Consider the following 21,529-nt stretch of genomic DNA (forward strand, 5'->3'; position numbering starts at 1 on the left):
AGTTGTTTTTGCTGCTGCTTTTTTAATGCATGATCGGCAAATGTCTGGGAAAGAGTGAGAAGACTGTGACACAGTTTTTTGGGGGGTTTTTTCAGTGCAATTTTGGTAAAATTTCTACTGTTCTCCTCCAGCTTATTCCACCCAGTCTATCAAAATCCACTCAAACCAGGAGCAAATCATCTCTTTCAACTTTTCCAGCAAGACGATGTCTCACCAAATACCATGGCCCTGCACCCATCAGGCAGATAACACTCGTCAAATTGTTCATGATATCACTAAGCCTCCAAGTCTGGATCAATGAAATGCAATCGGGAGAGAACTCTGGTGATAAAGAGCCCCGATCAGCGGACTGAGATATGGTGGCACCAAGCTCTTTCAGTAGCTCTTTCAGTCACATAATTTCTGCAGCATGTATTCGTCAACATTCGGTGAAGAGACATGCATGGAATCAGATGGACAGGGAGCGTCTTTGTGCCCGATTGTGGGATTGGGAAGGAGAAATCTGACTTTATAAATAATAATATCTCAATGAGAGAGAAGAAAAGGGAAGGTTCTGGAATCTGCTATTGTCTAATATTCAAACTCAAAGTCATAGTATTGCGGATCAAACGTGTGGACTCGGACATATCCGTCTTCCCCGCCACTGCTGTACCTGTGACAAAAAAAGAAAGTGTGAGAAGAGAGGGAGAGAAAAAAAAAATAAGTGACAGAGATATAATGCAATAACTGATGATGTTTTCCAAGTGTACAATTTACAATAAATGCAAGAAGAATATCACTGAAGAGAGAAAAGGAAAATATTCCAAATTTATCACACAAATTGCAAAGCTGCTAATCTCTGCAAATCAAACACATTACTAATACAGAGTTTAAAAAAAAAAAACAGAAACAGAAACAGCGAACTTGTTCTGAAGGCAAAAATATTTCAGTTAGAAGATGGAAAATACAGTGGGCTCCCAAAACAACCAACTTCTCAGGACTCGAAAAGTTACTTTCTATAGACATTTAAATTCTTTTATATCAGCAAAAGCGAAATACAAAGAGTAAGGCACTTTCAATATTGGGTCATGATTATTACTGTATTTTTTTCAATAATGGAAGTTTGTTTCATAGGCTTTCTTTATAATGGAAGTCCACTGTAACAAATATGGTCTACTAAATCAAATTTCAGGAAAAACATTTTTCATTTCAAATTGATATATTCTCCATTTGGACAAAGAAAAAAAAATGTTCTGTGAAGAAAAACAGCATAATGGTTGACAGCTCTTGGAAGATGGGGAAATTCAGCCTGTTGGCAGCAAAGTTTTACTGTACATGTTTTTTCTTTGTCAATCAATAAAGCACTTGACCAATTTTATTTACAGAAAAAAAGATATATCGCTACGGCTACTGATATGCCTCCGCCATAATGCATGGTTCTCCTAATAGGTCTACAGTACAATGTCTTGACAATGTGTGATGACAGTTTCACACAATTGGCAAAATATCAAAATGACAGGTTTGACACAAATGTGCTGAATGTTCACTTTCCTAGAACTAGATTCAATTGGATGAATGATTAAAATGTCAGAGTGCAGGTATTTGGGGGAACTGATGATCTTTACTTGACTTTTGACCCTTTTATAAGTTTATGCATTGAGTAATTTTCAAGGTATTGAAAAAAAGTATAATTTCAGTATCAAATGGGAAAATAGCATTATCTAAACCTGGCCTTTGACCTTTGACCTCACAGTTCCAAAGAGAATCACTGTTAGGTTGAACATGCATAAATATGTAAGTTTCATGATGATATCTTGAGTTACTTTCCAGATATGGAGGAAAAAGTGCAATTTAGCACTTTCACTTGACCTTTTACCTTTTGACCTTTGACCTTTTGGCAAGAAATTTCCCCCAAAATATATATTGGGTAATACATGCCATACATCAAGTTTAAAAAAAAAAACCTTCAGGCATATTGCATTTTAAGGAAAGTAGTGATATTTTGAGGAGTTGACCTTGACCTTTGACCCCATGACCTTTGACCCATGACCCCCAACTTCCCTAGATAATCACTGCCTATCGGTACAAGCATATATACTAAGTTCCATGAAGATACCTTGAACCATTTGCGAGATATGGAGAAAAACATGAAATTTCTTTTTTTTTCTTCACAAAATAACCTGTGACCTTTGACCTTTGACCCTGTGACCCTAAAATCCACACAAAGTATTATCCCCCAAGGATATACCCTCATACCAAGTTTGATGTAAAACCACCACACGGTTCTTGAGATATCGACAAAAACAAAACGGGACGGACGGACGTACGGACGGGCGTACGGACAGACGGACGGACGGACGGACAGACGGACGACCCAAAAACATAATGCCTCCGGCCACTTCGTGGCGGAGGCATAAAAATGTCATAGGTAAATGGGTAGCCAATGAGAACATAAGAGCTGATAGCAATCATAACGACAGACATGTGACTGCACCATGATGTGCACACTTACATGTACAGGGGAAAGAAATCCAGATACAAATGTGGATTGAGTGAATGCAGCAACACAATCAGTGAAGATTGATAAAATCAGATAATCCATTGAGAAGTTATGATTTTTTTATGTTTCAATGCCTCCATCGCTAGATGAGAAGACTACAACTATTTTTGACATCATGCATAAACGATATTATCAGAACATAAAGAAAATTCTGACAACAAAATGCCAATTTACTATCATAATGAAAGAACACTTGACATGCTCTGTTTCAGAAAACAGGTGAAATAATATCACCCTGAATATCACAGAAGGAAGTCTAGGAAATGTGAACCGTCATAGAAGAAAAATGAAATTTCCAATACTGCTGCATTCACTCCATGTGTTGTGTATACCATGTTGGTTTTCATCCCCAAGTAAAATTCCTTCAGCTTGATTTATTTATTTGTGGGTTGTTGTTTTTGTATTTTGTTCGGGGGGGCACAGAGCCAATTGCCCCTTGCCTAAGGAAATCAATATTCACTGTGTGGCAAGTACAACGAATGGCTTCTTGCCTGAACATGTAAGTAAACATATGAGCCCCTTGCTCACATGCCCCTTTTCACTGGTGGGAAAGCTGCACAAAACCTTTGTCAGACAGAATTGACAACTTGTCTAACTTTCTAGACAATTCATCACTTTTTGGGTGTTTGAGTTTTCCCCAAAAATTGTTACTGCTCTACTCTGACTTTTCTGTTTTCATACGATGCAACATAATGTCTCAATGCAATTTCCCATAAATTTGTATAATTTAAAGACAGAGCACAGCAGTAAATCAGAATTACTTAAAAATTACGACACCGTGTGTGTTCAAAACTAATGAAAAGTAGTCCATAGCATGGCTCTAATGTGATGACTGCCCTCTAGTGTTCGCTATGGTCTACAGTAGCTGTATCATTTGTATTTCTTGCAGATCTTGTTTACAGTTTTGCTTATTCAAACTAAAAGTGTCTTCATCACTTTATACCCTGTAATAAGAGTTTTGGTTTCCTTCAACAAAAGCTTCACCACTTACATCATGACATCCTTGATAAGCTTTGACTGGAGTGACAGGAATCAAAAAGAAGAAAGGGCCTGGCAAAAAGAATCGCACAGGATTGTTACAGCACTGTAACTTTGGTAAGTGGCGCATATCGACACTTTTTGTTGAACTTTCAGTGATTTGTTTCGCCACATTCAAGCATCAAGCATCTCTCCACACGAGATGTATTCTCGTATTACAACATGAAACCTTTCAGTTTCATACATACCTCAACACCAGAGCTAGTTGAAGGAAATACATCCTAATTAATTGGGGGGCCAAGCTTCTTTTAATAGACTTTTTTTTCCCCTGTTTTGCTTTACGTCTCCTCCCCTCCAACTGCCCCCCCCCAAAAAAAAAAGACGAAAAAAAAAATAGTTTTAATATTTACTTAACTAGTAGCTATTTTAACACTTTGCATGCTGCCATTCCGAAAAACTTTGAAAACAATAGAAAAACTGTCGCCAAACAGGAAACAATGCTTCCGATCATCTTAAATCAACTGAACAATCACAAAAATAGAACTACACCTAATCTATCAGAGATGGCCATGAGGTAACAATGTTGGCTTAACTCGAAAAAGACTGGGGAGGGGGCTGATTGAGCCATCCCCCTTCAACATTTTTCGTGATAAATTCGTAACGTACACATCTTGGGCTGTGACATTTCATGACTTTTTTCTTGTAAGTCTTGTGCAACTTTTAAGACCAAATTTGCGATGCCCAGGTACGCAATTCTGAAGTTACACAATATCATGTAAGTGCATATCAGACCCAAAATTGCTCAAAAACGATTTCATGTACAAATCCAATGAAAATTCTATTTCTAGCCAAAATTCATAAATGTATCGTTATTTTTAGTTTTACCGATTAAAATCAATTAATTTCTTGTTGCTTATTATCAGAATAGTGTCCCCGATGATTTCCACCGAAAAAGAAAATAAAAAACAAAAAGTCGAAAAACAATGAAATACATGAGGAATTTTTACAATAACGAAATATATAAGAAAAAAAATTTGATACCGTCAAATTTTTTTATGTACATCCTAAAAACAGTACCTAGACCAAAAAATAGCACTTTTGGACCTTTATTTACAGATTTACAGGCAATATTTTAATTTCATGCACAATTAGCATAATTAATTAGAAATAAATGTGAATAATTGGGGAATAATTCACGATTCAGTTTTGTAGATTAAATTATGGGTGACATGCGTACCAATTTTCATCACGATCATGCGGTCAAAGGCCAGCCCCCCCCCCCCCCCCCCCCCCCAAGTCTTGCTAGGCATCTAAATAATCAAGTCTTTCTAGGGTTAAACACATAAGTTTGAAAGCTGCAGCAATATAACATGCTACAAAATAAGTATAAATTTACTCAATAGAAATGCCATTCTGTTTCAAAAGTGTGATGACTAATCACTGCTGCACATCATTGAAAACCCTGGCCCCTGCTGCATAAAAAGATGCAATCAAACATAAATCAGATATCAGCCAATCAGAATCTGGGATTCATAGACTTTACCCTAACTTACCTGGTGGGGGGGGGGGGGGGGGCCCATAATGGCCGCCCCTCGACAAATTCCGCGACCATTCCGGCGCCCAAAACTTTTTGACCGCGCCGCTCGCTGACTTTTTACTTTCAAGTCTCGCGCAACTTTTGAGACCAAATTTGTCACGCCCGGGCATACCGTTCTGAAGCCACGCCCCTTCAAAAAATTTTCGTCAACCCCAAAATTGCTCAAAAACGTGATTTTGTGTACAAAGTCAATACAAATTGTGTTTTTTCAGTTAATTCATATAAAGATTCATATTTTTTATTTTAATGGCTGAAATCAACTTATTTTAGTCTAATTATGCTTCAAAAAATGTGTATGACAAATTCTGCTGAAAAAACAACAAAAACAAAAGTTCGAAAAAACAAGGAAATACATAAAAAATTGATTAAAACAATAAAAAACATAAGAAATTAATTTTGATACTGAATTTTTTTTTATGCACAAATGTTTGGAATGTCACTGGGAATATTTACACCAAAAATCAGCGTTCCATAAACTTTTATAAGCCAATTACAGACGAAAATGAGGTTTTTGCATATATTTGAATAATTAATTGATTTAAAATAGAAAATGCTAATTTTTTGAAAATTTAACTGAACAGTCTTGTAGATTACATCCAGCCTTATGTTCATGCAAAATTTTGCGGCGATAGCGCGATCAACAGCCGAGATCTGAAGGGGGGGCCATAATGCCCCCCCACGAATTCAAGCTCGCTAAATAGCCCAGGTAAGTTAGGGTTAAGCTCTATTTTCTGACTTTCGCCATACTTTATGTTTGATCTGAACCTCTATGAATTGGTATAATTTTCTTTTTTTTTTCTTCTTCTTCCCTACAGACATCTTACCCTCGTCCATCAGGATGGAATGCCACACTGTTGATTGGACCAAAGTGGCCCTTGACCTTGCCAAACTCGTCCTCAAAGACGGAATGGAAGAAGCAGGCGTCAAACTTGCCGATTCTGCTCGACGTCCTCGTCACGTCCATAGCCTCCTGTCCTCCTCCAACAAGCACCTGCATGGCGAGGATGCGTGAGCAATGTTCAGAGACATTATTGGAAGACACATGCTACTAGAGTGAAGCCAATGACAAGCACTTGTTCAGGTCACATGACCATGCATTCATTTCTCACAACATGCACGTGGGACACTCAACATTCAAAACATTACCAATCATCTGGATGTTATACAAATGAACAGTCAACCTTGCTTACAAGTGTAAGTTGACCTCACACAAGTTGAATAATCGCCTACATGGAAGGTCTTTTCTAGTCCTCTTGTCTATACATTTTATTGATTTTAATCACTCATATTAGCCCAAAGTCGAATTTTCTCTCGGTTGAAGCTATTTATTTAGTCCAAGTAGATTCGACTTAGGCAAGGTTGACTGTAAAGCATTGCTTATTATTTTTACCATTATCACTATACTGCAAAAACCTCTTCCTGTCTCTTAATGCTGCGTTTACACAATGTTCCCGGCAACCATGGCAGTCCCATTTGCCCGAAACATAATGCACAGTGAGTAGATGAGAAATTCTCCTGTTTTTCCCCTTCATATTCTAGTCTTGTTCGTTCCAGTCCTTGCCCCGGTGAACGTATAGCTATCAGACCCTGTCCTTATGGCGTCTGGTCAGGCTAGACTATCAATATTTTCCATCACAGCCCGCTACGAACCGTCTCCCAGTTTTGTTACGGCGTACTGTGTGCCGTCATGTTTTGCTCAATGCTGCGTTCGCCCTGTTTTATCGCGGCATACAACATTCCTCATAAGCACCGGGACTGCCGTGGCAAATTTTTTGACAGTTTAAAAATCTGACACGGCATCGACGGCAATCACAGCCTGTCCCATTTGCCTATCCTGTCTCACCGCGTTGTCTCGCCTCCAGCCCATTTTGTCCAAGTTGCCCTGAAACATGACTGCTGTGGCCACCGAGAACATGGTGTGAAAGTAGCATTACGGTGGCATCCTCTTCCCCTCCATCCTTTCTCTATTCGTCCACCTCTTTATCCTCCTCTTCTTCATCAACCCTCCCTCCTTCATCCCATCTTCCTTCTTCGTTCTTCTCCCTGATTTTCCTCCTTCTTCATCATTCTCTTTTTCTCCATCTAACTACAGTGAAACCCCGTTACAACGAGGTCCGTGGGAGCAGTGATATTACCTCGTTATACCCGGTACTTCGTTATAACTGTACGCATCAAAAACAAAGTAAAACATAAGCAAGTCATACCCATCATCATGATGCACGGAAAATGTCCTCGTTATAACTGGAATCTTGTTATAACCAAACTCGTTATAACTGATTCATTCTGCCATAGGTTTACACGCAAAGGAAAATGGGGCTGATGCGATCACCTCGTTACAAGCGGTTCCTCGTTATAACCGAACTTGTTATAACGGGGTTTCACTGTACCAGCCATCCTCCTCCTATTCCTCCTTCTTGTCATCTTTGTCTTGTCATCCCCCTCCTCCTCTTCCACCTCGTCTTTCTTATGCTCCTTCTCCTCCCAGTTCATCTGGTATTTCCTCCTCACATTCCTCCCCCTCCTCCTTCTCTTCTGACCCCACTGAAAATTTTGGTCAGTCAATGGCTATACAGTGGACTCCCATTATAACGGTGTTCTTGGGACCAGCAGTTTTCTTTCGTTACATCAAAATTTCGTAATAAACAAACAAATAAACAATAACAATACATAAAAGAGGATAATGTGTGGCCTGAATTCTTATTTCGTTGTAACTGGAAATTCGTTATAACCGTGTTCGTTATGAGAGGAGTGCACTGTAGAATGAAGACAGAATCATTTGGGAAAGAATTCTACTCACATGGTCCCTGAGAGGTGAGATGGCTGCTGAGTTCACAGGCCTTTCTGTCTTGTAAGTCTTCAGATGTTTGAGGTCTGGCAGTTCTATCAGCTGAAAATCAAACAAATAAATGAATTCAATATGAAGGAATAAAATGAGAGACAGACTGTATTAACAAAGAAAAACCTTCCAATGCAATCTCATAGAGTGTCTACCTTACATGGGCAACAGCAGCAAGCATTTTCATTCAAACAAAAGAAAAGCAAGAAAGAAAATTAAGGTATGATGGCATGACAGGAGACCTTTCGTAATGTTCTCCGATGAGCAAAACATCCTCCTGTACTCCAATGGAAAAATATAGTAAAACCAGAAATTTTCGCGTGCATCAAACTTTCACAAATTTCATAAGGAGCCAAGATTCCTGAAAGTAATATGCACACACTAAAAAAAAAAAAAAAAAAAAACTTTAATGGATATTGAATGAAAATTAAGGGTGTGTTTCTGCATAATCAGTTCACTAAATTTTCGTTTTCTATACAAGAAAGACGCGAGTGCTGACAGTCTGTATCACATATGGAGGTGTGGTCTTGGAAGCAGAAAATGAATACAAACGGACATCCCAAAACATTAACTAAGTACGCACTGGGCATGACTGAGCTGCAGAGACACTGTTATACAAACTGTAATTTGGCACTTGGTGTTCTAGAGGAGAAGCTATTTAAAGATTCCTCAGTTTAAGGGGTTTGGAATCCCATGAGGGCCGCCAAGGGGGGCACGGTGCCTATTTGAACAAATTGTGATTCTATCTGCTTTTCAATAGGGATGCTACTTGCTAAGTTTGGTGAAAAGTCATGGAGTTTTCAAGAAGATCAAAACGAAAAAAAAAAAAAAATAGGCATGACGCACAACACACACTGGATGGTGAGCAATCACAACAGCTCACTTGAACTCAGTTTACTATTTTTTACCAGACATCATACAGTTTTTGCCATCAACCCGTAGCCAAACTCATACGCCAAAAGCAGATTTACTGACTCAGCAGGTAGAGATCCAGCGAAATAGGCCAAGTCAAACAACTCACCTTAGCTGTGTTGTCTTTGGATGCTGTCACGACGAGGTCATACTTTATGTGCTTCTGCAAATCGTTTATACTCTTGGAGTGAATTTCACTGTTGCTTTCTATGCAGTCTTGCATCTGGATAGAGAAAATTAGAATGCAATGTTGCAAATGCAGCTCAGTTGAATTGATCATGCTGATGAAGTTGACCTCATAGATGAAGTGTTCTATACAAAAGGCAATTTTGTGGTGCTTAAATTTTCATTCCCCCTGCACACTAAATGAAGTAAAATGAAAATAAAAACATGACTGTTTCCTTTTGAAATGCTACTTCATAAACAGAAATACCAACACCTAGAAAATGTGCAACTGATTGACAAACTGCCCTACATCGACGTACATGTAAATAAGCACTGAATTGATCAGTGTTTTAGTAGTAGCAATGATAAAAACATCGTGGGCGTACTTACTCGAGCAGGATTCAAACCTACGACCTCCTGATCTCCGGACAGGTGTCATCTCCAACTAGACCACCGAGCTTCCGCCCGACAGCGAGTGTTGGTTCTAATCCTTATAGCATGCAGCGGGTACTGCAGGTATTTACGCCAATGTAGGGCAATTTGTCAATCAGTTGCAATGAAAACACCTCAACGGTAAAATTTCATGAATTTGGACTTAGAAAATTTGTAAACAAGCACAAAAGTTCCCTGAAATCTGTCCAATGTGACAGCAAAATTCATTTGTGACAATTGTCCCTTGTAAGTCCTATTTCGTGGAATATTATGTTTACCAAAGATATGACCTACACCCTGTACAGATGTTAATGGAAACGCAAATTTGGAAAACAATGACCTTCATGTGTAGGTGTTTAGGTGTACTTGTGTGTGTGTGTGGGGGGGGGGGGGGGGGGGGGGGGGGGTTCAACTGAAAAATTACAAAAAGAAAGGAAACAGCAGTATGAATGTATGTGTTTGCTTGTTTTCATTTTCCATCTGAGAAGATGGCTGGATAGCCCATATTCAGCTACACTATAACTGGTCTTCCTTGGGGTCCAGCTGGATGTGGGGTGGGACCACTTCACCAGTTATGCACTCTGCTCTTGCGATGAATGAATGAAGCAGGATCTTCTGCATGGGACCTCCATTTTATGTCCTATCTGAGGGGCAGAGTGTCTTGCCACTACTAAAGGGGACAGCATGATAACACACAGCTTTGCTCAGGAAGACTTGCTGCTATTCGAATGGTGACACAACATTTTATCCTGTGTCGATTGCTCCAGTCTTATTTCCTCCAAGGACTTTGGGTTAGGGTTGTGATAGGGGTTTAGGTTTTTAGTTTGATGTGACGATTAGGATTAGGGCTAGGGTTATGTTTGTGGGTAGAATTTACGCTTGGCTTAGCGCAGATATTTCATCGAGGGAGCAATCATCTCAGGAGCAAATGTCATGAAACCATTTGAACCCACAGCCAAACTTGAGCCAAGTGATTCCAAAGCAGATACGCTACCAACTGAACCCCATCCGCCAGGCACTTTGGTGAATGCATAATGGTTCTTTTGTTAAAGCTAACCTTGACATCCCAGAGTTTGAGGAGACCATCTTCATGGCCAGTCAGAATGGCTGTGTCCTGGTGTGTCCAGATAGCTGAGGTGATCTTCGGTCCATCCATGGGAATGCGCATGAATGGATCATTGTTTTCTGCCCAAGTAGAGAGAGAAATTTACAACACATGTAACATTTCAAACAGTCAGAAAAATAAAAGAAATGGAAAAAAGAATGCAAACAGTCATTGTCAATGCAAAAATTTTCTTCTATGAAAGTTTGGTAACAACAAAAGCTTATTTTTTAGAGAAGATGGCTTGCTTTGTCCAATGCACTAATAAGCAACTATATGATTTAAAAAAAAGATAACAAAACAAGAAAATCACTCGGAGAGTACAGATCTCCACAAAGCAGCTCATTTCCACCAATACACAGAGTTAGGCCTATTGAAGCCTTTCATGTCATCAGCTTCCAGCTGAGCGGCATCTCACCCAAGCAGAGCATACTGTGCTTTCGTGCGTGTATTGCAAACCTCAAATACACACAACTCGAACTCCCACACTCATTGACTCCATCTGCCGAAGTGATGTTTATAATCATGTTTTTGTCGAAAAATGAAAAAAAGTAACTGAAAATGAATTGAAGACCAAACTAGAAATGTCGCTATGGCGACTGGTATGCCTCCGCCATAATGCATGATTCTCCTAATAGGTCTAGATAGTCCATGTGGACAATGTGTGATTACATTTTCACAAAACTGGCAAAATATTGAAATGACAAGTTTGTCAGAAATGTGTTAAATGTTCACCTTCCTTGAACTTGGTTTAATTGGATGAATAGGAGAGCATGTATTTGGGGATTTAAGGACTTTAACTTGACTTTGACCCATTCATACATTTATGCATTGAGTAATTTTCATGGTACCGGTATGGAGAAAAAGTGCAATTTCTGTACTGAATAGTAAATTGTTACCATGTTCATCTGGCCTTAGACCCTAAAATTCATAAGATAATCACTTTCAGGTAGAACATGCATAGATACATGTATGCAGTAGGTTTCACGATAAATTGAGCCACTTCCGAGATATGGAGGAAAAAGTTAGTTCAGCACTTTCACTTGATCTTTGACCTTTTGACCTTTGAGGCAATAAAAAAAGAAAAAGAAAAAAAACTCTCCAGAGAATTTCTATTAGGTTACACATGCATACACCAAGTGTAAAAAAAAAAATACTAATCCTGCTGGCATTGCATGAACATGAGGGAAATAGTAAAATTTTGAAGTGTTGCACTTGACCTTTGACCCCTGACCTTTGACCCCATGAACCCTACATTCTCTAGATAATCACTGCCAGTCAGTACATGTATATATACTATGTTCCATGAAGATACCTTGAACAATTTTCCAATTTACAGAGAAAAAAAAGAAGTTTTAATACTTTTACTCGACCTTTTGACCTTTGACCTTTGACCTCATGACCCAAACTTTCACCAGAGAATCTAAATTGGGTAATACATGTATACACTAAGTTTCAAGAAAATATCTTCTGGCATTGCATAGATATGGTGGAAATAGTGAAATTTTATGTATTTGACCTTGACCTTTTGACCTTTGACCTTGAGCACATGCACCCAAAAGTTGATAGGCACAACTTCACCCCCTAATACACATACATGCCAAGTTTCATCAGGATACCTCAACAGCTTTTGATAGTTACCTTGTCCACAAAATTCATTACGGACGGACGGAAAGACGGACGGACGGACGGAAGGACGGACGGACGGACGGACGGGCGGAAGGACGGACGGACGGACGGACAACCCGAAAACATAATGCCTCCGGCACCACTTCGTGGCGGAGGCATAAAAATCCTTCATAAATAAAAATTATGAGATTACTACCAAGATTTAATCATCTGTTCCTTGTGCCATTATCAACTTTTCCTGCAAGTTTCAACCAAATCCATTCACAGTGTTTTCGAGCTAACAAGCAAACTGACAACAATGAAAACATGAAATCTTGCCTTGGCAAGGGTAATAATAATGCCTTTGGAGCAGGGACATATACTTAAAGTTTATTAAGACTGTACTCAAAATAGAGAGTGCAATTGTTCAAGAGGAGACATGGGCTTAACACACATGCACTGTGGGTGATGTTAATACATACTGAGGGTACAATCTTTTATACTTTGTCAAATCTACACTGCATACAAGATCACTTTTATTTTCTGCTACGAGTATGACAGTAAGCAGCTCTGTATCTTTGACATGATGTGCGTTTCTAAACTCGCTCAGATTCATAAACTTTGAAGTCGTAGAAAATGTGCATACAACACAAAAGGTGCGGTCAGACTGGCAAAAGATCAAGAAGATTAAGTTCACGATCTTTAAAGGCAGCCGATCGCCATCCCTAATGGTACGTAAACTCCGAACGACCGAAGTTTGTGCATGCAATTGCGCAATGTCAGACTCGGTGCTATATCCATAAACATGTGGGACAATGCTACCACTGAGACAAGTGTGTGTGTGTGCGTGTGTGTGTACGCATCATACACAAACATTGTCACCGCGAGCTGCGGTGATTGGAGGAGAGAGGCCAGAAGACGCTGCGGCGTGTGTGTGTGTGTGTTTGTGTGTGTGCGTGTGTGTGTACGCATCATACACAAATATTATCACCGCGAGCTGCGGTGATTGGAGGAGAGAGGCCAGAAGACGCGTGGCTCTTTTGGCCTCTCTTCATGCGCATGCCCACTGAGAGTGTGCGTCCATTCGGAAGCTCTCGTGGCTCGCTGGGACAGCCATTTTGGGTTAGGAGATAAGCACAGGGAGCTCTCTTGTAGCCTACCGTATTTTCGCTGACCCATTGAGCCAGCACTATTCTAATTCGGGGGTCACTACACTTGATACAGAATGGGGGAGGCAGCGTGTTGCATTCGTCTCCGTGCCGCACAAACCACTCGCCACGACTGAGTGTCTGTAAGATCGCGAAGTTTTGCCAGTGTGACCACAAAATTCCCGCAAAACTTCTCGCAAAACTTCTCGCAAAACTTTCCACCCCAGCTAGAGATATTTACCTCGCCCCCAACAAACTTCTCAATCTGTTCGTGGGCGGTGTCTCCGAAGTGCCAGGCCATTGTCATGTACAGATGTGCATTGTTACATCAATATCACTAGCCATCTGACGGCACGCTCTTTCTTATTTCTTGCGCGCACGTACCAATGACCCAAACTTCTTGATCCAAGTTTGGCTGCCTGTGTGACCACAAGACAAAAGATCGCAAAAACTTCGCGATGTGAAACTTCTCTATCTTTTGCCAGTCTGACCGCGCCTAAAGAAGAAAATTGTCCCCCTTTAATACCGATTTGGTTGCCATCCCTGAGGTCGTAGACGCACAGGTCACTGGTCTGCCCCATGGTGCTATCGGTGGAGGTGAAAAAGATGTTGCTGCTGTAGCTAAAGCCATTCGACCTAACCGCTGACTTGTACTCCAAGGTACCGATGCACTTGCCTGTTGGCAGGAAGAGACAACAAAGATGATACGTAATATATAATTTCATCTATATGCTTTTTTCTCTCACTCAATCTATCTATCTATCTATCTGTCTATTATAAAATTCAAACATACTGTACATAAAAAGACAACAAGAGTCACCCAGACAAAGACAGAGGAACATAATAATGTTTGTTTGGGTTTTTTGTGCATGATGTGTTTTTTCCCTGTCTCACTGCATGGACTACTGTATACGCCATATATTTAGCAAGTCTAAATTTTTGCAAGTCGAGACTTCCCGACAATTCGCAAGTCGTTAAATTCGTGATCGTGGCATCCTGTACAGAATGGAAAAATGAATATGCATACGTCACAGTCATATCAGGCTCAAACTCAATATTTTCATGCGTCTTTACAATTTTTCGAAAATAGCACCTGACTTGCAAAATTCAGGAAAATAAAAACCTTGCAAAATATTCAGCGTATACAGTATCTAATCACATTTAAAAACAAAGTAATAATATCACAGACATCCACAACTTCACTGGTTTCTCTATCTTTTATATTACCTTAATGCAGTGGTAAGAAATCATCCAGACTGTGGCTTCTACACAGTGTATATAAGCTAAATGGAAGGGCTTTTTTACCGGTAACCATCAAAAGACTACTGGTACTATTAAAGTAGTCCCAAGTATTCTCTAGCTGGGGTTACTGGGAATTATGCATCGTACAGGAAAATCAGTCTGTCTTCAACAGGTTAACCTGTTGAAGATGAGTCCAGAGTACACTCGTGCAGGTGTCTATGTTATAGCAAATTCAGTCTGTCCTCAACGGGTTAAAAAGTACTTCATTTCTCTTGGTATCTTATTCAAGGTATTCATATTCCAAAGAAGATGGAAACAGCAAACAAATGCACAATACAATCTGCATGTACATGTCAGGGTTCGAAATTGGCAATGGTCCGCTGGCCATTGGCCACCCAAAATCACGTCGGACTAGCTAAAAATCATAAAATTCTGAAGTAACTAGTCCGTCTGGCTAGCCAAAATATTGCTTCAGTGTCAAAATTGATTCTAAGTAGTCCGCCTGGCTAGTAAAAAAAAAAAGTTAAATGCGACCCCTGCGTACACATTGTACATGCATGCTCATGGATTCTACTTAAAACTACACTTTGTAGAACAAAAATATGAACACACAGACACTTGGGAGGGATTTACGAAAGTGTACTGTGGAACTTAAGTCCTTAAAAAATTAAGAGGAAATGCAAGCAAACTACTCATTTGGCTGAGTGCAAAATACAAGTGGTGCAGAAGTTTCAAATTTGGCAGTAACATACAACTTCACCATCATGTCACATAACAGGAACAGTTCGCATGCTTTTGTTTTATTTGTCAATGTCAGTCCATCTCGTCAATTATCCATGGCTTTCTCAAACTGTGCATTGTGCATGTGAGATGGTACACCAAATTCATACGCATTCCAGGTCTACACTGACATGTTACAATGTACAAAAGTATTCAACAAAACAAGGATACTGGAATATTTGGGTGGGATTTTTATGGTCCAATTTGTGACTTTCTTTTGGATATTAATTTTAGGATTTCTGGAGCAGGTAAAAGGAGGGTGATGAAGATAGATGAGAGAGAAAAAGAGAGAAGAGAGAGAGAGAAGAGAGAGAGAACGTACATCGTATGTAATTGTGTGAGAGGGTGGGGGCAATAAAACAATGTGTAAAAAGAATAAGAATACCTGTTTTGACATCCCACATTTTGTGACAATTATCAGCACTTCCTGTAATGGCTTTTGTTGTTTCCCCTGAAAAATACTGTCAAGGAAACATTGCTATTGAAGACAAAGAAAAAAAAACAAAGTCACATTCATTTTAATATAATGCTCAAGTTTGGTCACAGAGAAAAAAATATTACAGTCTTTTATTTAATAGCAGGGGGGTTGATGCATTTAATTCCTTGAAATCTGCTTAAAATATCTTCTTTGACTATTTTTTCCACTATGAGTTTACTGAATTGGAAATAGAATGAACAGTGCAATGGTTTCTTTCGATCAGTACTAAAACATGCCATCTTTTTCATTGGCGTTAGCATGATCAGCAAAAATCCTGGCTATATACTGTAAAACATGAAATATTCGCGGCATGAAATTTTCGCGAATTGGAGCCGAAAGCCTTTTTCGTGGCATGAAATTTTCGCGAATTGCTACTGGCATTCAATGCATGTAGTGTAGACAAAAGCTTTCGCGTGCATTTTAATTTCGCGAATTTTGGCGCTCGCGAAATTCGCGAAATTAAAATGCATGCGAAAATTTCTCGTTTTACAGTATTACAATTACATTCTGCTGAATTAATCAATCAGATGGGTATACCACACAGAAGAATCCATGAAACAGAACAAATGGTATAACATGCAGTCTCCTCGAATAAATAAAGAAAATGATGAAAATTCCCTGATACTTCAATCATTAGTATATCTTTCCTCTCTTTCATTACAGGTCATCAAATTGTAGGTGTTTTCCAGAAAGATGCATACTACAGCAAGAGTAGGGTCTTTAAAAGTATTTGTACTTCCTACATTGCAACCAACATCCTAAAAAATCTCAAAATTTATTTTATCAATAACAACAGCTAGTTTTTATATCACAGAATTCAGAATTGTTAGAAAATTCAATGCTCTTTGCTATTTATTATCATTTTTTACTCAATGCACATGAAATGGGCCCGTCAATCACTTGACTTGCAGAATTAATCTAATCACAGCCACAAATAAGCAACATGTGAGCATTTGGGCTTCTTTTGACCACAAACTGTTTTACATGTATTTTTTGCATGAAACACAGAACATGCACGCATCACTTATTGATGCCACATGAAAATGCTGATGACAAGTGGTATTTTAATGATATTGCTGGTTTTTAAGGGCCATTAAATAATTATGTGCAGGTCAGTAGCTTTAAAAGACTGAGAATCTAAATTGTCTGAGGGACAAATTTTCCTTTAAATAATGATAGCTTTGAAAGTTAAGTCATCAATTTTTTTCTATTGCATGGCACATGCTAATTCATGATTTTTGTTTTTTCATTGCATGGCACATGCAGATTTATTGGCTTGATTAGCATGTGGGGGTCACATCATTTTCCATGGAGGTTCGTTAGTAATGTTGGAAAGTATATTAATGTATGTACAGCTGTGCATGTCATGATAATTCTGGGAGAAAGCTATTTTTCCATTATCTGTCAGTGCTTACAACAAGGTAAAAGGAATACTTTTGTTTCCTCGTGCCTAACACCCGGTTAGGAATGTACACGGATCTTCTATTGTGTCACATCTGTTTCATTCTCAAGAAATCCCACTTTGGAATTGTTACCAACTTGATACCTTCAAATCTGAACTGAAGACCTATCTTTTCCAGAAACTTTGTGAATGATGTGTGACCCATCATGTGGCAGCCAGGTGTCTTTAAATGTGCCTACAGATAAATGGGGCTATATACAAATCCTGTTCATCATCATCATTGTCATCATCATTACATCATCATCAAAGGATACAGTCCACGTCTATGCACCACACTGCTCCACCGTGTCCGTCGAACGTCCCCAACCTCTCACCATTCAGGGAGAACCAGATGTTTGGGGACGTATCCTTGGCGCAGGAGAAGAGGAGGTCACCCTCTCGGTTGTACTTGATCTGGGTGATGGACCGCTCATGGCCGAACAGAGCGATGGGTTTCTGGAGAGGGCAAGATGTTGCAGTTCATGAGAGTCAGTCGTGTGCTTAGCTTGTGATTGGATTTCATAAACAAAATCATGTGAGGGTATATTTTTAAGTTCCGCATGGGCAGAATATTCTACCATGTTTTTTCTCCTGTAAGAACATCTTTGAGTGCAAACAAATGACGAAAGGTACAAATAGGATGCAATGTATTTCAATGTGTGTGTGTGTGTGTTTGTGTGTGTGAGCATGTGTGCAACTGATTTTTTTTTTTTTGTCAGTAATGTTATAACTGTTTTAACTTCAAGTTTACTCGAAGAAGGTCTTACTTCGCCGATTGACAAAGAGGATCTTACGCCACCGATCGACGGTGGCATGGCCATGCCAGCAGGTAGCCAGGTCAGCCAGTCAGCAGCAGCACAAATGATAACGCTACCATTATCGTGTACATACAACTCGTACACACACAAAATGTACTGTATATGCCATTACACGTAGGGCCTTCATTGCATTTTGCACACATTTGCATTTACAAAGTAAGTGTTAATATGAGTAATTAGTTTAGGTACAGGCTGCGCATGGGAAGTTGATACTATTATAGTCTCCATCCCATCGTAGCATTGTAATTGATCCTAGTCTAATCAATGATGTCCTGTCTCGCTCAGCACACTGCATGCATCATGCCATTTATCCCTATCACAGCAGACGACAATCTTGTATTGGTTGATGATTGGTTTGCTATCGTTTTCAATTATGAAGGGCTTTCCTTCATTGGTCGGGTTGTTCTCCCACAATGCCTTTCAAAAATGACATCACCGCTTTCTTCCATTCATATTTACTCAGCTCTACATGTTGTTATCAAGTACTCCTCCATGGCTTTGTGGAAACTGACATAAATTTTCCTCATAATTTTGCCCGTTCTTATGGAATTTTCCAGAAATTTGTGCCGGGAATATGTCATCAATGGAGCAGTTTTGGTCCTACATGCATCAGTCGCCACGTCTGCACTCAAGAATTGCCACGCCGCCGCGCCTGGCGACACTCACGCCAGTAATCGCTCGCATTTCAGCATTCGCATGGGTCATTTGACATCGCATTTAAATCCATGATTTTAGATATGATGCCTCGAACCGATTTTGCTCAAATTTCGTAACTAGGAAACTTGTGAAGCTTTATGGACATAATCAAGTGAATTGCCGCAGTCCTTTCATTTTCGCGTTGCATTGCAAAAAAGCGTGGAGACTCCTTATAAGGGGTGCCCCGGGGGTTACTTATAAGGGGGACGGGGTTACTTATAAGGGGGACGGGTTAACGGAGGGGCCCCCCTCTTGTGAGTGGGTTTCCCGAACTGAATCCTATGTCAGGTTGGTGTATGAAGCTTTTCGTTGTATAAATTACAGCTACAGTAAATTACCGGTAGGCCTATAAATATTTAGGCATTGGCCCTATTATTACGCGGTAAAATTTACTATTTCTACTAAAAATTTACACATTTCCACACTGACAGAGATCGCAGTGTATGGGACCGATATCTACATTACGCACTGCATACTACACGCGACGCAACGCCGCTGCGGTCACCCGCCATACGTTGCATAAGATGAGAGAAAAACTGTTGTTTGGATAGTGATTTAACAGTAAATATCATTAACAACGGCCGTAAAAATATATGATAATGGTGCACCTTCGACATCTTACCATTTTGAAAACCGTATAAGGCTAGCACAAAAAGGTACAAATTTTTTTCACTGGTCAGAACAAAATTCAGTCGTCGCACGTGTGCGCTTCCCGCATGATGAGAATGGATATGTGAGCATTATATTGTGCAGCCCCGCATTCCGTGCGCTTCTATACTCTTCGATCTTTGGTTCTGTACTTTTGGGGGTTTGACTACCGAACTATACCGAACTAATAGTTCGGTGGGTTTGACGCGCCCGATGCTACACAGGTACATGTACAAATAGTACAGGCACTAGGTACAGGCGCTATATATCACTTGTAAATATTAAAATAAATGTGATTAGCTTTTTTTGTAAATAATTAAAAGTAGTATAGGTTTTGTAATTGAATTTAAAGGTATATTTGAATAATTATATTTTTTGGAGCAAATTGCCCACCCGGCAGAGAGTTCCAACAAATCCAAAACAACAACAACATACAGGCGCTAGGCACATACACTGTCCTTGCGGTCGGCTACACGTCACTTCCGGTCGACTGGAGTGAAAACAAACAGCTTGCAAGCGCTAAGCCTGCATTAATGCGCATACTGCATGCTGTGCATGTGCGACGCGTGTAATTTATGTGCAACTCTACGCAGCTCAGACATGGGGACTGTTTTTCATTATTCATTTTGTCATTTGTGCCATCATTCATGAGATACATGCATCATGTCTTGCCAGCAATATTCTAAAAATCTGGATCCTGTCGATCGATCGGTCCCGGTATTTTGCCAAGTTTAAGGCGGCCGGACTGGACCTATGCCCGTATGAAATCGCGGCAGGACTCTGGATCAACGACCCGACAAAATGGCCAGATGTGCAGTAGAACCTCTTTGAGTAGGCCCTACCCCGATATCTACGCTTACTTAGTACCTCATAGAAACTTCAGGTAGGTCTAACGTTAGTACTGTAGTACTTTAGGGTAGGGCCTAATTTAGAGTAGGCCTAGGGCCTAATCCTGCCGCCCGCACAGCTACAGTACGAGCTTGCGCTAGCGCTATGCTCGCGGGGCGCCCCGGCAGAAAACACGTACAGCGTTCACTCCAGGCTCACGCGAGTGGTTTGTTTTCACTCCAACGCTATCCATGACCCCGTGACACGCAAAATACCCGGATGTCCGACCATCCCTGTCATTCATTCCCGGTCCACTCATTCTTTGATTCATTGCTTATCATCATACAGTAATTAGCTAGCTACGCCTGATTAGTAGTAAAGCTGCATCCTGGCAATCTGTATCCGAGATGGCTTTTGATTATTGTATGGTCCTGGTATGCACCCTATTTGTCATCTGTGAAGCTGGAGCTCTCGGAGGTGAACGATCAGACTTGAAGTTGGAGTCGGACATGCTGTCTTGTTCAGTGCATGGTGGCGGCAGTGGATTGGGACAAGGCACAGAGCCGTGTGTGTCCTACCTTCACCCACATTCAGACTCGATTCCGCAGGAAATCTGTGAGGGGTCTGATGTGAAAATACAGGCAAAAATTGACCTTCCGCATTCGTGGGATCCTGGACAACTTCCTCCAAATAACATTACTGTTGCTGGACGGGAAAATGGCCAGATCTACATTCGAGGAATGGATACCTCGGGTACAAACGGATTTGTAAGTTCTGATAATCCTGAAAAAGGCCGCTGGAAATCCTGTGTGTGCTACCATGATTTGTACTGTGTGATACTCTCTGTAAGCGTACGTAGTGTCACTTCTATCGACGAACATACGATGTGTATACAACTGGAGCATGGCAATGTTATATACCGACACTGCCTTAAAAATGCATGGTTTCATGTGCTTAACAAGACAAATGAGATCTGCCAAAGGCAAAGCACCCCAGTTGATCAGGAGTTGGTAGATGACACGAGTCATCCACACAATGATTCGGGAAACAATGAAACTTCTGGTGAGAACTTTGTCTACTCTGCAGGAGACCTGCGGGCTATTTTGGAAGAGACACTGCTGACTATTCAGAGAGAGACACTGCCGATTATTTTGGAAGAGACACTGCAGAAGTTTATTGGCAGACTGATGTCAGATAGATACTCTGTAGTTGTAACACTTTTAATAGTCATACTGCTCACACTGTTGTTAATTGCACTGTTCCATATTTCCAAAGTCAAGG

At 40.1% G+C, this 21,529-nt stretch overlaps 1 protein-coding gene across 1 annotated transcript; it reads right to left on the minus strand.

Moving 5' to 3' along the window:
* Nucleotides 1-570: 570 nt before the first annotated feature.
* Nucleotides 571-18,079, minus strand: LOC139719170 (eukaryotic translation initiation factor 3 subunit I-like). Its single transcript, XM_071630603.1, has 9 exons — nucleotides 18,053-18,079; nucleotides 17,534-17,714; nucleotides 15,725-15,790; nucleotides 13,844-13,993; nucleotides 10,517-10,644; nucleotides 8,972-9,085; nucleotides 7,912-8,001; nucleotides 5,939-6,105; nucleotides 571-652 (listed from the first exon to the last, which is right to left on the minus strand). Exons 1-9 carry the CDS (start codon nucleotides 18,077-18,079, stop codon nucleotides 571-573), a joined length of 1,005 nt encoding a protein of 334 aa, XP_071486704.1.
* Nucleotides 18,080-21,529: the final 3,450 nt, after the last annotated feature.

This window comes from Diadema antillarum, unplaced genomic scaffold (assembly GCF_040938485.1).
Source record: "Diadema antillarum isolate AM-2024a unplaced genomic scaffold, OU_Dant_1.0 scf00000106, whole genome shotgun sequence".
NCBI classification, from domain to species: Eukaryota; Metazoa; Echinodermata; class Echinoidea; order Diadematoida; family Diadematidae; genus Diadema; species Diadema antillarum.